Source organism: Ctenopharyngodon idella, chromosome 13 (genome assembly GCF_019924925.1).
Source record: "Ctenopharyngodon idella isolate HZGC_01 chromosome 13, HZGC01, whole genome shotgun sequence".
Classification (NCBI taxonomy): Eukaryota; Metazoa; Chordata; class Actinopteri; order Cypriniformes; family Xenocyprididae; genus Ctenopharyngodon; species Ctenopharyngodon idella.
The window spans coordinates 16,957,875-16,974,186 of record NC_067232.1 but is presented as its reverse complement, the minus strand read 5'-3'; the positions used below and the strand labels follow the sequence as shown (position 1 = coordinate 16,974,186).

Genomic DNA, 16,312 nt, shown 5'->3' with positions numbered 1-16,312 from the left:
GCAGTTCAGATAATATGAAGACAGAAAACACAGTCAGTGTATGTGTGTGTGTTCATGAGTACATGCACTTGTCATGTGCTAAAGGGTTTACAGTAAAGCCTGTCTAGGGATTTACAGCTCTCCCTGTCTGTCTTAGCCTTTCTATCTCTTTCTCACAGTGCATAGTCTGTCTTCATTTCTCATCCATCACCTTATAGTAATGAATGCCAGATCAGTGCACTTTCCTCTGTGCGGTATGTGTTATTATAATAGGGTTTTACATGTATTATACTGTATGTGAGTTGTGGGCTGTGTGGACACATGGGTCTGAAGCAGTGAACTTTTATTCCAGTACAGTGCAGTACAGTGGTAGCATGTAGATCTGTGTGTGTTGTGATAACCCCATGCATGTATGCGTGTTTTCATAGCCCTTAGTGTTGACTTAACTTCTCATTTGTCTCTAAGCCGAGACATTGGTCTGATGTAGTGCACACTGACCTTCCACAGTGGATATCTGGACACCTGTCCATATGTTTGTGTGTACAGATCTGTTGTCACATATCCATAAGCTTTCAGTGTTTTCTCTGCATTATTTTTGGCTTTCTCTGACTGATAAGAACTCGGGTCGAGCCCATACCAAAATAAAGAGGCTTACAGATCAGATATTAAGCCAAGAACATGTCAGAGCATTATAGCAGCCTCTATTGCATATGTTTTTGTTATTTTATTTTACAGAAGTGGGAGACCTGTGAGACCAGACTAGCTGATCAGGCCCAGCGCCTAGAGGTACTACGAGCCAGACTAAAGCAGTCAATCCCAGATCAGCAGGAGGAGATGGAAGAAGAACGCCTCCTCGTGAAGGTACACTAACTCCAAGAAGTGAACAACACTGTAATGATCTTAATTTTAAACATAAAAGACTGTAAAAATGCTACGGTAAAAACCTGCTAATTGGCTAACAGTAAATTCCCTTACTAAAGGGTTAGTTCACCCAAAAATGAAAATTCTGTCATTTATTACTCACCCTCATGCCGTTCCACACCCGTAAGACCTTCGTTAATCTTCGGAACACAAATTAAGATATTTTAGTTGAAATCCGATGGCTCAGTGAGGCCTGCATAGTCAGCAATGACATTTCCTCTCTCAAGATCCATTAATGTACTAAAAACATATTAAAATCAGTTCATGTGAGTACAGTGGCTCAATATTAATATTATAAAGCGACAAGAATAATTTTGGTGCGCCAAAAAAAAAAAAAAAAAACGACTAGTGATGGCCGATTTCAAAACACTGCGTCAGGAAGCTTCGGAGCGTTATGAATCAGCGTATCGAATCATAATTCAGATCGCGTGTCAAACCGCCAAACTGCTGAAATCACGTGACTTTGGCGCTCCGAACCGCTGATTCGACACGCTGATTCATAAATAAATAATAAATTACATTATTTTCATTTTTTGGTGAACTAACCCTTAAGTAATATAAAAAACTGTAATAAATCTTAACAGGACATTTCAACAGGACATTTTACAGTAAAATATTATTAATATTATATCAGTTAAAGAAATATATATATATATGTTTACTGTAAATTTTCTTTCAGTCCATAAAACCTAAAATGCTGCCATATTTTTTACAGTAAGTTTCCAGCAACCACAGATACCGGGGGGTTACCGCAAATTTCACTTATTTATTTTTTTACAGTGTAAAAAATAAATAAAACATTAATTTTTTTGTGTTCCATTTCTTTTACTGACTTGTTACAGGAAACGTCCCCCTGGAAAGACCTGGGGTGAAGAATTGCTCAATTACCAATTTTGTCCATAAAAAAATATATAATCATAACAAAATACTGATAAATACTATAATGAAAAAACATACTTCAACAGTTGTGTTGTTTTGTAAAGTTAAAAGCACCTATAGTGACAGTTAGCAGTTAGATTGTGCTAAAGTCACACATAACAGCTTTTGTTTGTATCGCCTGACACTTTGGATTTCCCTTCCTCCCTGCTATAGGCTTATTCCACTGTGATTCTCTTCTCTCTCTCTCTCTCTCTCTCTCTCTCTCTCTCTCCCTCCCTCCTCTGCCCTCCCCCTTTGTCCTGTGGGCTTTAATCTCGTTGGGCCAGAGGGTGAGAAAGAGATTGCGTGAGTCAGAACTGGGACGTGTGGCAGTGTTTTCCGTGAGTGTGTGTGACAGTGGTGTGTTATGTTATGCAGGAGGTTCAGGATTGTTTAGAGGACTGGGCCGTCAGTCTTTCCGAGCTCAGCACCATGAAGACGGACCTGTCCCAGTACATCCTCACCGATGACGTCCTCCTCCTGCAGGAGCAAGTGGACCATCTGCACTGCCAGTGGGAAGAACTCTGCCTCAAAGTAAGACACACAAACATATTTACCTAGCAGACATACCATAGACTTTTGTATTTATTTATATATATATATATATATATATATATATATATATATATATGTATATATATATATATATATACATATATATATATACATAACATAAAATAAAACTAAACAAAAAACATTATTTACTTTATTTAATCATTTTACCTTTGAGAAGGTCCCCATCTGTCCTCAAAAGGAGGTTTTGTCAGATGTAGCAAACTTCTAGTGACTATTTTATTGCAACAGTATAGCTAAGTAAACCCATGCAAATAGTTATTATTTTTGTAATCTTTTATTTAGAGATGGCTGCATTAAGCAAATATACTAGGAGGAAACAGAGCAAATATAAAGCCTACAGGAATTTCCTACATGAAACATTGACTGCTGTTCGTAACTCATTGAACTGACCGATTAACCTTGTTATGTGTGTGTGTGTGTGTGTGTGTGTGTGTGTGTGTGTGTGTGTGTGTGTGTGTTTGTGTGTGTGTGTGTGTGTGTGTGTGTGTGTGTAGTTGAAGAAAATATTTAACCGTAAAATAAGATGTATGAATCTGTACTATTTTTATGTGGTTTCGAGGGGGGAAAGTGAAGATATTTAGCAACCACTGCTTTACACAACATCCTGGATGTCCTCAAAGGCATGTTTTGTCATATTTAACTTTTGGAGACAGTTTGTCCCCAAATACTGCTAAGTAAACCTACACACACAGACAACATGCTCAAAGGAATTCCAGCTATTTTAAATACAATGTTAGCACACCATCAATACCCAGGAAACAGATGTGAGGATTGTTTGATGTTTTTTCATCAGTGCTCATTGATTCACCTGGAGTCATTGTTCCTGTGAAGTTTCTTGATGTATGATGTTCTGGTGACTATGATCCATATATTGATTTACTTTCTATGCATCACTCACATGAGGTCTCACTGGTGTTGAATATGGTCCTGGATCAGTCAGCTGGAGTCTCCTGGGGTCATGTTTTGGGGCTCTGGTGTGAGTTTTGGGGTGGGTAGGGGTCTTTGACACTGGAAGGAGTGAGCAGATGGTAGAGAGTGAAGGACACAGAGAAAAGACACACAGAAGTGAATAGAAGCGGGAGTCTTTAGCTCTTTGTTTTGGAAATCACTCCAAGTGTGAGTCTGTCACACGCCGGAGTGTGAGTGTGTGTCTGTAGGGGGTGGTTGTGGAGGTGTTGCCTGGTAACAATGAAGTCCACATGTGGCAGCTGTTGAGTTAGTTTGGATTTTAAAACTTTCTAGTGACAAGGTTCATAGAGATGTTTTGGCTGGAGATCTGATTATTTTAACACAACTTAATACCCTGCTTCCCTATGAAGTACTTACTCATAAAGTATTAACCTGTGTTTTAAAAGTCTCTTTTAAATGAAATTTAGTCTCTAATTTATTAGCATTAACCTGTAAACAACAGAATATTTTAGGTCACCTTAATATATCTGAGTTCACATATTTTAAGGTTAAATGTATGTATGTATATTTATATATATATATATAATTATTTATTTATAGGGTGTGTCACAAAAACATGTTTAGATCACAAGATCACAATTGGTCCACAAATTAAAAGAAAAATGCAGAAAAATAAAGTAGAAAATGTTTTTAAAAAAAATTAAATACAATAATCAAAAATAAAAATTTGAATTTACATCATTTTCATAATAATTAAGCATATTTTCCCAGAAATCACCACCTTGGAATTATTTATATCTAAATTCTGAGCAGTTTTGAAATATTGAGCTTCAAAGTTTTTTTGTGTTTTGTGGATAGACCCTTTTTGTTTTCTAAAAAAAAATCCCAAAACCTTAAAAAAACATCACATAATGTAAATATGTTGTCACATCATAAGAATATGGGAATAACTCAATTTTGACAAAAATGTCAGATAGAACCAAGGTGACAAAATTTGTTCACGTTTTAATTTTAAGGGTTGTTGTTTATTTTATTTTTTTTATTCTCAATAGATTTCCATTACTGTGATACAGTACATTTTTGTATTTCAGTAAAAATACCTGTAATACAATGTTTGTTTTTTTTAAATCAGTATAAAAAGCAGTACAATAATAATTACATAATGTATAAATTTTACCATTTAAATATATTCTTAATTGTGTGCAAAAAAACATAATGGCTCTGAAATAGGTTTCATTTATAAAGCATTATAAAGCACAATATTAGTTGTGTGTTATTTGTTGTGAAATATAATCTGCACATCATTTTCAGGTTTTAGTGAGATTAGAGAACACTTTACCATAAGGTTTAACTTTAGTTAACTACTTTAGCTAACATGAACTAAGAATTAACAATACTTCTACAGCATTTATTAATCTTAGTTAATGTTAATTTCAACATTTACTAAGACATTTTTATAATCAAATGTTGTATTTGTTAACATTAGTTAATGATTAGTTAACTTAGATTTTTATTAACTAACATTGACAAAGATTAATAAATACTGTAACAAATGTATTGCTCATTGTTAGTTCATGTTAGTTAATACATTAACTAATGTTAAGAAATGAGACGTTATTGTAAAGTGTTACCGTTACTCTACTGTATTATCTCTCTCTCTCTGCAGGTGTCTCTGCGTAAGCAGGAGATTGCTGACCGGTTGAATGCCTGGATCATTTTCAATGAGAAGAATCGGGAGCTGTGTGAATGGCTGACACAGATGGAAAACAAGGTGGCGCACAGCGCCGAGCTCAGCATCGAGGAGATGGTAGAGAAACTCAAGAAGGTGAGACAAATAAATGTCTTCCATCACCCAGAACAAAATGCCTCAGATACACATTTCGCTGTATTTTGCCTAAACCTAAATAGAAGAGCAGACATTCTTTCCTTCCCTATTTTGCCTAATAAGCAAACAAGAGTATGGCAGTAAATAAACTCTCAAGATATTAATGGTTATTAAATTCCTTGCCCCCTTACACACAAATACTCACTCTACAGGACTGCATGGAGGAGATCAACCTCTTCAGTGAGAATAAGACACATCTGAAACAGCTGGGAGAACAACTCATCAATGCTAGCAACAAGACCAAAGAGACAGAAATCAATGACAAGATAAAGGACATCAACGACCGCTGGCAGCATCTGTTTGATCACATTGAGGCCAGGTGAGACCGTAAAGTAACCCTGAGCATTGTCATGGTCAAATACACTAAATCAAATATAGTACATAATGCCACTTTATTATAAATACTGCTAGAATGAGACCATAAAATGGTCAAACATAAGTAACTTTGCTGGATTTTTTAGGTTTTGGGTCATGTGATATGAACTGCTTTCTAAGATATATCCGAAACAGCACAGAGACGAATGTGGATTTTAATCTGACATTGATCCGACAAGAAGTGCAGTTTGTCACATTCAATGCAGCATAAACATCAGCTCAGTGAACGTGCGCGTGGCTTTAGTCCAGATGGGCGGTATCAGGGTGGAGCGTATGGAGGGGGTTGGTTTATCCTGCACTCCGTTTGATTGACAGTTCTTTGATTAGACAGATGGTGGCTGTAGCTTCATGTCACAGTGATGGCCAGCTTGTTGACTTCTTGTCTCCAAGCCTGCCTTTCTTTTCTGCATTTTCTCAGATCTTTGATTCTGGATCTCTCGGATCATCTTAAAGCGCATCTATATGCGTTTATGTTCATGTTAGGCAACATACAGCAGACTGACATATATCATGTTCCATATTACTTACAGAGATTGAGATTAGACCATATCTGTCTTTCAGCTACACTCTTAAAGCTGCAGTTCGTAACTTTTTTTGGTTAAAAATTGTCCAAAATTTTCCAAGTACATAACCAGCCAGTGTTCAAAACTATCCCCTTACCTTAGCCCGATTCATAACGGTAAGCTTGTAATAATGTTTTCTAACAAGAGCGGTACTGGTGGGTTTCCACGGGAAATTCGAGCAAGTCTGTTTACATAAAGAAGGAGTCCCAGCTAGTATAGGCTATATCACATTTATAGCCTTTTCTCACAGCAGCTGGAATAATTAAACTTATCATTTTGATGGCGGATTGTATTGTATGGCAAATTAACGTTAGAGATTAGACTGAACAGAATTGAAATTTATTGTAATGCTTTGTTGGTCAGAACAAAAGTGGCAGATTTGTTACTTGTTCAGATGACATTTTCTGGTGAAAATTCTTATTTTGGTCATACTTCCAAGACTACAATCTGTAGTCAGTATCTGACTACGAAGCACAGTATCTACTGGTGTGGTGACTGAAAGCCACACATTCTCCTCAAAACATTAGATTCATCCACGCTGAGGAGCCGTGCCGATGCACAAGTTACCCACGTAAAGATGATAATTACACGAATAACTGTAATTACAGGTTTCAAACAGAGATGGCGACAAAGAGGCAAAACTTACAGACTGCAGCTTTAATAATAAGGGTTCCAAAAGAGGGGTTTTGCAGCAGTGCCATAGAAGAAACATTTTTGGTTCCCCAAAGAACCTTTCAGTTCTTAAAAGAACTATTATTTTCTTATTTTAAAGAACATTTTAGTAATCTAAAGATTTTTTTCCACTATAAACAACCTTTTGTGCAATAGAAAGGTTTAATGGATGTTGAAGGTTCTTCATGAAACCATTGATGTCAATAAAGAACATTTATTTTTAAGAGTGTAGATGCTCCTTTGGTGGCTAATGTGTGATTTGTGCACCATAACTATTGATTTTTAAATGTTATGAAAATTACTATTTTTTCACTTTGTATGAGTGTTATGGGTTCCAAAAAAGATTCCTGACATTTAAGCAGAGAGCCCTCTTCATTTTTTTCTGAAGTTCATTTCTGCGGCTTTAAATTCAGCTGAAGCGTTACGACAATAAGCAGATCATCTAGTGGAATGTCATTTAATATAATTGTGTTGCTTAAACTAGCCTCTTAAGAGAGGACGGTGGAGGTTATACGGGAAAGGAGTTTGTGACCTGTTGCTCTCTTTACCTGCAGCGCCCTCTTGCCTCGTAACAACAGATAAATTCACCTGTAGAGCTTTAGATCTTCACATGTGCAGTCGAGCAAAAATCGCTGCATTCACATTGACAGTGATTAAAACACTGTATGTAGCTGGGTCTCAAAAACCTGCTGCGTTATTGTGTTAGTAGCATGTTTGCTAGTTTTAATCATCTTTACAAACAGGCGGGCAGACAAATTATGCCTTGCTGCAGACATTTCTATCATAGTTCCAAGCTGAGCAGATTCCTGAGCGTCGATTAACTCTGGCTCTGTGCCACTAATGTCAAGGTTTTAGAGCTAAAACTGGCTTTGCAGGTGCATGTAGACACTAAAAGTAGCTTTGTGGATCAGTAGGTAACCAGGCACGAGACCTGCCTGTTGGTCGGCTCTCACCTTGAGCTGCAGCTTTACGCCTGTCAATATTCCTTCCCATCAACCACTGAGACTCTATGAGCACAAGTCAAATGAAGTCATTTACCCTGTCAGGATTTATTTTGTGCTAATGACCAAGTGACTGTCTATTATATATTTTGGTGAGCTGTTCCTTTAAATTCACTTTTTGTACATACAGAGAGTGTTTCAGTGATCGGCTGAGTGTGTGTCGATAATTCTGATGGAGTCATTTGTTTTCTCTGTGTCAAAGTTCACAGGCGTGACTCCAGCATACTGGGCCTGTCTCAGCTGGTTGCTCTGTTTTTATTGCATCACTATCGAGTGATTTCAGAGATTATAGACCATCTTAAAATATATTTTATGAGAGGCCATTCAAGACATATTTCAAACTTTACTCGTGCACGTACTATCAAACTCTCTCTCATACTCTACTATAATGTCTCTCACACACTATCAAAGCTTTCACACACACTATCAAACTCTCTCACGCACACTACTATACTGTCTCTCACACACTACCAAACTCTCTCACACGCACTATCAAACTCTCTCGCGCACACTATGAAACTCTCTCACACGCACTATCAAACTCATTCACACGCACTATCAAACTCTCTCGCGCACACTATCAAACTCATTCACACGCACTATCAAACTGTCTCGCGCACTATCAAACTCATTCACACGCACTATCAAACTGTCTCGCGCACACTATCAAACTCATTCACACGCACTATCAAACTCTCTCGCGCACTATCAAACTCATTCACACGCACTATCAAACTCATTCACACGCACTATCAAACTCTCTCGCGCACACTATCAAACTCATTCACACGCACTATCAAACTCTCTCGCGCACTATCAAACTCATTCACACGCACTATCAAACTCTCTCGCGCACACTATCAAACTCATTCACACGCACTATCAAACTCATTCACACGCACTATCAAACTCTCTCGCGCACACTATCAAACTCATTCACACGCACTATCAAACTCTCTCGCGAAGACTATCAAACTCTCGCGCACACTATCAAACTCATTCACACGCACTATCAAACTCTCTCGCGAAGACTATCAAACTCTCGCGCACACTATCAAACTCATTCACACGCACTATCAAACTCTCTCGCGCACACTATCAAACTCATTCACACGCACTATCAAACTCTCTCGCGAAGACTATCAAACTCTCGCGCACACTATCAAACTCATTCACACGCACTATCAAACTCTCTCGCGCACACTATAAAACTCATTCACACGCACTATCAAACTCTCTCGCGAAGACTATCAAACTCTCGCGCACACTATGAAACTCATTCACACGCACTATCAAACTCTCTCGCGAAGACTATCAAACTCTTTCGTGAGAAATACCAATTCACTCACGGTCTGTACCTTCGATAGTTTTATCGTTTTTGTTTTCAAAACAGAAAAACTAAGAAACTGTTCATTTATCACATATTCTGTCATGTGGGGTCTGTCATTTTTTTCATATTTTTATTTTCGTTTTCATCATACTTTGTTCTAATTCGTGTTTTGAAGTGTATCGTTATAGTTAAAAGATTCTAAACATTAATTCATATAGCTGCTGTCCTGCAGAAACATCGTATCTCCAAATTTCCTATTTTCTATTTATTTATTTATTTTATTTTCATAAATCTTAGTGGTCATCCTTTACCTCTCTGTGGGTTTTGAAATAGTTAACCAGTGAAAAGTATTAAAAAGAGCTTGTGACTAAACCTAGTAACTCTATTGGCTCTTCAAACTGTCAGTCAAACCTCATAACTCCACACCTCTATTGTAAAAGAAGTGCTGCACCCTGTTTGGAGAAACATCTCTGCTTGTTTACAATATTATGGTAAATAAAGAAGTGTTTGTTTGTTTGTTTGTTTGTTTGAATAAATACAGCGCTTTTTTTCTTTACTCAAGAAACACTATAAATAAAAACTAATGTTGTATGTGTTTGAGGAGCGGAGAAGAGTGTCTTGGTGTAGCATTTGTCATCGAGTCATAGCCAAATTGGCCCACCCTGTTTTTATGAAGGCCCACCCGTTTGAACATTTCTTGCCTCGCCCCTGGTTTGATGAGAAAGAGATGAAATGTAGTTGCATTGAACGCCGTACAACTGTAGCAGCGCGCGAAACCGAGGAATAGAACTGATGACGGCACGGTTTAATGTTGACCAATCAGTGGAAAGGGGCGTTTATTTCCTGCTATAGACCTTATTTACCAGAGAAACAAGCGTGCCACCATCTTTAGAATATTGTCTTTGAACTTCCGTTTTTGCGGTAGCTCTGTATATTTCTATGGCATCGCTGTTGAAGAATAATTAGCTGGTGAAGTGGATTTACCTGTTGTAGAGTTAATGAAAGTTATCATGAGCATTGTTATGTTTAAAGCAGATGTCTTAAATGTCAGTAGACCGGGAAGATTTTAAAATGAGCAGTTCTTTCATAAATACATAAGATCGCTGTGGAAATACAAGCCGGAAGTCAAAAGACAACGAGCGCAGTGCTGAAAAGGGGCGGGGCTACATAAGGTCTATAGAGTACCTCAGGGATGACGTGTTTTTGTAGGCCAACCCGGAAGTTAGTGGCGCACGGGTTCCCTCGATCGAAAGCCAATGCAGTTTTCCCATAGACTTTTGGAAAATCGCAAAAAATAATGTTCTGTGTTTAACAAAGGGTTATGACACGTTTTGTCTATCATGATAATCTTTACAAGTTAACACAGCATTTATACATTTTGAAGCCTAAATAAAGTCATCAGATATAAAAAGCTAACAGTAGGCTATAAACGGACTACAGCACACCATGGTCGCAGATCAACGTCACCACCACTAAGCTTCCTCAAACTTTATTTAAAAAACAACTTTATTTAAAAACATGCTCGCTGATTATGACCTGCACTGTGTGTGAATACTTATCCACTTTTTCATGAGAAATGCTGTCCAAATGTCCTGTTTGTCATGATGACGTCTAAAGTCCCCGCCAAAGGAAGTAATCCCTTTTAGCAACTTATTAGCAACCGCCGTTTTTAAGACACAATAAAGGTTTAAAAAATCACAAGCGGGTTATAACTGGTGTGTTTTATGTCATAGATCAAAACGTGAAAATATTTAGAGGCTTTGTTAACCACAGACCTTATTTCAGGCGATTTAGCAAAAACCCATTCAAAAAACCCATTGACTTGGGGGCGATGGAACCGGAAGTCCTAAAATGCTAACTCGCTTCCGGGTTTTGCCTACAAAAACACGTCATCCCTGAGGTACTCTATTCATGTTGGTTTTGTGTTTCCATTTGGCAAATTATAACAGTGTGTTGAAAACGAAAATAAAAATATGGAAAAACCCCACATGATAGAATATGTGATAAATGAACAGTTTCTTAGTTTTTCTGTTTTGAAGACAAAAACGAGAAAACTATTCGAAGGTACAGACCGTGAGTGAATTGGTATTTCTCACGAAAGAGTTTGATAGTGTGCGCAAGAGAGTTTGATAGTGCGTATGCGAATGAGTTTGGTAGTGTGTGTGAAAGCTTTGATAGTGTGTGAGAGACGTTATAGTAGTGTATGAGAGAGAGTTTGATAGTGTGTGTGAATACTTTGATAGTGCGTGCGCGAGTAAGTTTGAAATATGTCTTGAATGGCCTCTCATAATATTTTAATATACTGAATGTACTACCAATTGTAGTATGTACTACATTTGGGGTCAGTATGTTTTTTTTAAAAGAAATTAATATTTTTATTCAGCTAAGATGCATTAACTTGATCAAAAGTGTAAAGACATTTATAATGTTACAAAAGTTCTCTATTTCAAATTAAAGGGTTAGTTCACCCAAAAATGAAAATTCTGTCATTTATTACTCACCCTCATGCCGTTCCACACCTGTAAGACTTTCGTTAATCTTCGGAATGCAAATTGAGATATTTTTGTTGAAATCTGATGGCTCCGTGAGGCCTACATAGCCAACAATGACATTTCCTCTCTCAAGATCCATTAATGTACTAAAAACATATCTAAATCAGTTCATGTGAGTACAGTGGTTCAATATTAATATTATAAAGCAACGAGAATATTTTTGGCGCGCCAAAAAAACAAAATAACGACTTATATAGTGATGGCCGATTTCAAAACACTGCGTCAGGAAGCTTCGGAGCATAATGAATCAGCGTGTCGAATCAGCGGTTCGGAGCGCCAAAGTCACGTGATTTCAGCAGTTTGGCGGTTTGACACGCGATCCGAATTATGATTCGATACGCTGATTCATAATGCTCCAAAGCTTCCTGAAGCAGTGTTTTTAAATCGACCATCACTAAATAAGTCGTTATTTTGTTTTTTTGGTGCACCAAAAATATTCTCGTCACTTTATAATATTAATATTGAACCACTGTACTCACATGAACTGATTTAAATATGTTTTTAGTACATTAATGGATCTTGAGAGAGGAAATGTCATTGCTGGCTATGGAGGCCTCACTGAGCCATCGGATTTCAACAAAAATATCTTTTTTGTCTAATTTGTGTTCCGAAGATTAACGAAGGTCTTACGGGTGTGGAACTCCATGAGGGTGAGTAATTAATGACATTTTTTCATTTTTGGGTGAACTAACCCTTTAATGCTCTTCTTTCTATTCATAATGTATACTGAAAATATATCACGGTTTCCACAAAAATGTTAAGCAGCACAACTGTTTTCAACATCGATGATAATAAGAAATATTTCTTGAGCACTAAATCAGCATATTAGAATGATTTCTGAACGATCACGTGACACTAAAGACTGGAGTAATGATGCTGAAAATTCAGCTTTACCATGGCAGGAATAAATTACGTTTTAAAATATAGTAGAATAGAAAATCGTTACTTTAAATCTTAATAATATTTCACAATAGTACTGTTTTACTGTATTAAATGTAGCTTTGGTGAGCCTAAGAGACTTTAAAAAAATAAATAATCTTACTGACCCCAAACATTTGAAAAGCAGTGTATGTATTTGTGTGTCACTCACACAACTTGCAAATGGGAGTGTGTGATTGAGACGAGTCTCTAAGCAGGATTACAGAAGTTGACACAGACGTGTCCGATTCTTTTGTCACCTAAAATCACAGCAGAGTTCACCCTCACAGCATCTGCACACGCGGCAGCTGCCGTCTGCTAGCACGGGCCTTTGTGTCCACTCACCCTCCCATAAGTCTTCTGTCTACACTTATTGTGTCTCTCAGCCAATCAGCACCAATGCTCTGTCCTTCTGCTCTTCTGCTATTTGCTGAGTGATGGCAGCCATTATATTATTGAACTCTTGGTGTCTTACAAAACTCTGCTCACTATTGTTGGACAAAGAAGCAACATGGGACAGATGCTATGTTGAAAAGACCCCCACTGAATACACACTAAACGATCTTAAAGATGGAAAGTTCATTAAAACTCTTTTGTTTTAAGGACCAATTATACTGCTTTGAGAGATGATGACCAAAGTGCTTGGATGAGGATATTTGTTTTCCAGTTTGCACTCAAAAGTTCAGACACCTGAGCTGAAACTGTTGCTATGGCAGCAAGTTTGTCGTAAGGTTATTTTAGTGAGTGTGTGTGTGTGTGTGTGTGTGTGTGTGTATGTGACAGCATTGCCTGTTTGTGTATGTGTGGTTTTGTGTTTCTTCACAAAGAAGAGTCCACATTTTAACATAATCTTTATTCACCATGACTATCATCCTGAATGGATATCAAATACTGACTAACCGTGAAGTGGGACGATAGAATTAAACCCTTCAGAGGGCTGAAGTGTGCTCTGAATCTTCCCAACACCCGTGAATCGCCCTCTTCTAAAGACTGAAAGCAGCTCTATCTATGTGAGGCCCACCAACGTGGTTCCCTGTGACCCATATTTATCAACTCATTTGGCTGAACTGCTTTAAAGTTTGAACTTTGAACCTGAATCAATTATTGCAAATAATAATGTTAACTTTTACGTTTTTGGACAAAATATGATTGGTGCTTGCCTGTTCAAAACATGCCGCAAAGATGCCAGAAGTGTCCCAAATGATGCACTAAGCACTACACACTTATATACTATGTGCTCTACTGTCTAGTGTGTGAGTTTAAGGTTATTTTGTTATCCAGTATCACATTCTGACAACCCCTCTCCTTCTGATATGCAAGGAAAGCTGTGACAGTAGAGTTCATGAACTGACCAAGATTCCATACCATAGTTTTTCCATTTAAAGGTGCAGTTGGTGATCTGGGAAATGCTAATGTTAGCCTGCTAGCATTGAAAGTATACGATCCCACCCTCCCTGCAAATCGCCGTCCAAAGCCACGCCTCCTCCAAAACACATGAACTTACACACACACACACAGCTGCTTTCGGCAAAGCGTCACAAGAGATGGTGTTAAACTATGTAATGTCTCAAAGCACATAACATTACAATAATAATGAACATAAACAACTTAGAGAGCTTGTACCATTGAAACTGTTGACATGGATATGCATAATTCAGAGTCTGACTGAACAGCTCTGGTTAGAATGAACGTTAATTATGGTAGTTATGGCATGAACGCAGCAAAAACTCATTGTTTTGATTTGGTAAGAACTGTAAACTGGCTGCTGTTTGTTTGCGGTGCTCTGTGACTGACGTCTGTCTACATAAACTCTGCATAGCATGGAACGTGCTGACGTATGATGTCTGCGTGAACAGGGTGCGCGAGGGTATGTAAAAACATACGTTGACAGGCAGGTAGGACATTAAATTATTTTATTCGGACGAAATATAATAATTGGATGAACAATTTATGGTCCTACGCCTTCCACAGATGATATATATTTATAAAAATACATTTAGACCGTTTAACATAGAGTTTGCTATCAGGAAATGAGAAGAATTTCAACCAGTAAAACAAAAATGTTTCTGTAGAGAATCACCTATTGCACCTTTAAATAAGTGGGTCTAATTTTTAGTGTGAACACACTACTTACACTATTTATACAACAAAATGGAACAAAATAGTGCATAAGTACGCAAATTGGGACACATCTATTGTGTTGCTGTGCAGTTACTAAAAGTGCTCTAAATATTTTTTAGGTGTTTGCTAGCTAGAGTGTTCTGTGTTTTGTGTATGTGTGTTGAAGGTACAGATGTGTTGTTTTAGATAAGGTTGTATACAATTGTGTATTATTTGTTCTTTGCTTCTGATCATTAGTGAAGTTCTCCCACCTGTTGTTTAGAGATACGGCACAGTGTCCATCTGGGATTGGTAATCTGTTGAGGTTAGGTTTGGATTTAATTAGCATTAGCCCATATAACATAATCAAACAACACAGAGGGCACATGTAGATGACAGATCTATCTGTCTGTCTGTCTGTCTGGTTAATAATTTATACAACCAAAAGGTGTCTAAATACTGTTTGTCAAAAGTTATAGACAGTATATATATTGATTTATTCCAAACCTATTTTTGTAAATGTTTTTCTTGAAAAGTGTGCTTGTGCTTTAAAAACAAATGTGACTTGGTTTGATATTGCAATGACATTCACTAAACTACACTACCACACTGGCTTAATACTGCTTTAAAAAATAGTCTTTGTAATGCAATGATTTTGATCAGATTTTAGTAGTTTTAGTTTTAGATTCAGTTGAAAATGACGTAAATGACGCATCTCTTGGACATTCAGTGGGAGGGGGGGTGGGTTGTGAATATGAGAGGGTGGGAGTAATGTACACAGCAGCTCACGGTCTGTGAGAAGAGTGTGTGTGAGATCAGCTACAGTCATTCAGACAAGACATGCTAACGCTAACACGAGAGAGCCATGGAGCCTCACCGGTTTGTGAGTAAGTGTTTTCTAATTGCACACACATGGGTCTTATTAAGCATGCATTCATGTGTGTGAGGGGGATGGGCAGTGCTTTTGTCAGTGTGTGTGCACACAGTACTCGCCTCAGTGCAAGACTGATCAAAATCTGCTTTGCATGGAAACACACTTGTTTCTAGGGAGGACGTGCACGCTACTGATGTGCAGATGGTGCATGTGCTCAATTCCAAACAGATATGCATGCACTGCGTGATGTGTGCATCTAGAATAATGCATCATGCATAAAATCAAGCATTACAAATGCAGTGATATAGAGGACATCTTGTCTCATTTCCTCATTCAAGCTTATTTCAGTGTGCCTTTTACAATAAATATTATGAGTGACTGCATGCATCTATTATTTTTCCTTCATTTTCTTTGTGCTAATGTGAATAGCACAAACACTCCAATGCATTTCTGTCACGTGCAGTTGAGTTGTTGTGTGATGTCACTTCTTCCACATCAGCACTGTTTGTTTTGGTCAGACCTCCATTGGAATGGTCATGTGACTATGGAGGAATGCCCCCATCCTCTTAGTCACATGACGTCACTTTTAGAGTAGTCTTAACACTAAGTGTTCTGGTGTGGTTTGAATAGAGTGCGACAGACGGATGTGACGTGGGTCACCGCACACTCAAGCCTTTTTACCTGTATTGCGGTTTTGTATATAACTCAGCTGATAGGCTTGATGTGTAGGAATGACACT

General features: G+C 37.7%; 1 protein-coding gene across 1 annotated transcript in view; it reads left to right on the top strand.

Moving 5' to 3' along the window:
* syne2b (spectrin repeat containing, nuclear envelope 2b) overlaps positions 1 to 16,312 on the top strand; it is a 122,557-nt gene that overhangs the window by 89,488 nt on the left and 16,757 nt on the right. The window contains 4 exon segments of the mRNA XM_051918240.1: positions 715 to 840; positions 2,197 to 2,352; positions 4,970 to 5,128; positions 5,341 to 5,507. Coding sequence (XP_051774200.1) covers positions 715 to 840; positions 2,197 to 2,352; positions 4,970 to 5,128; positions 5,341 to 5,507 — 608 coding nt within the window.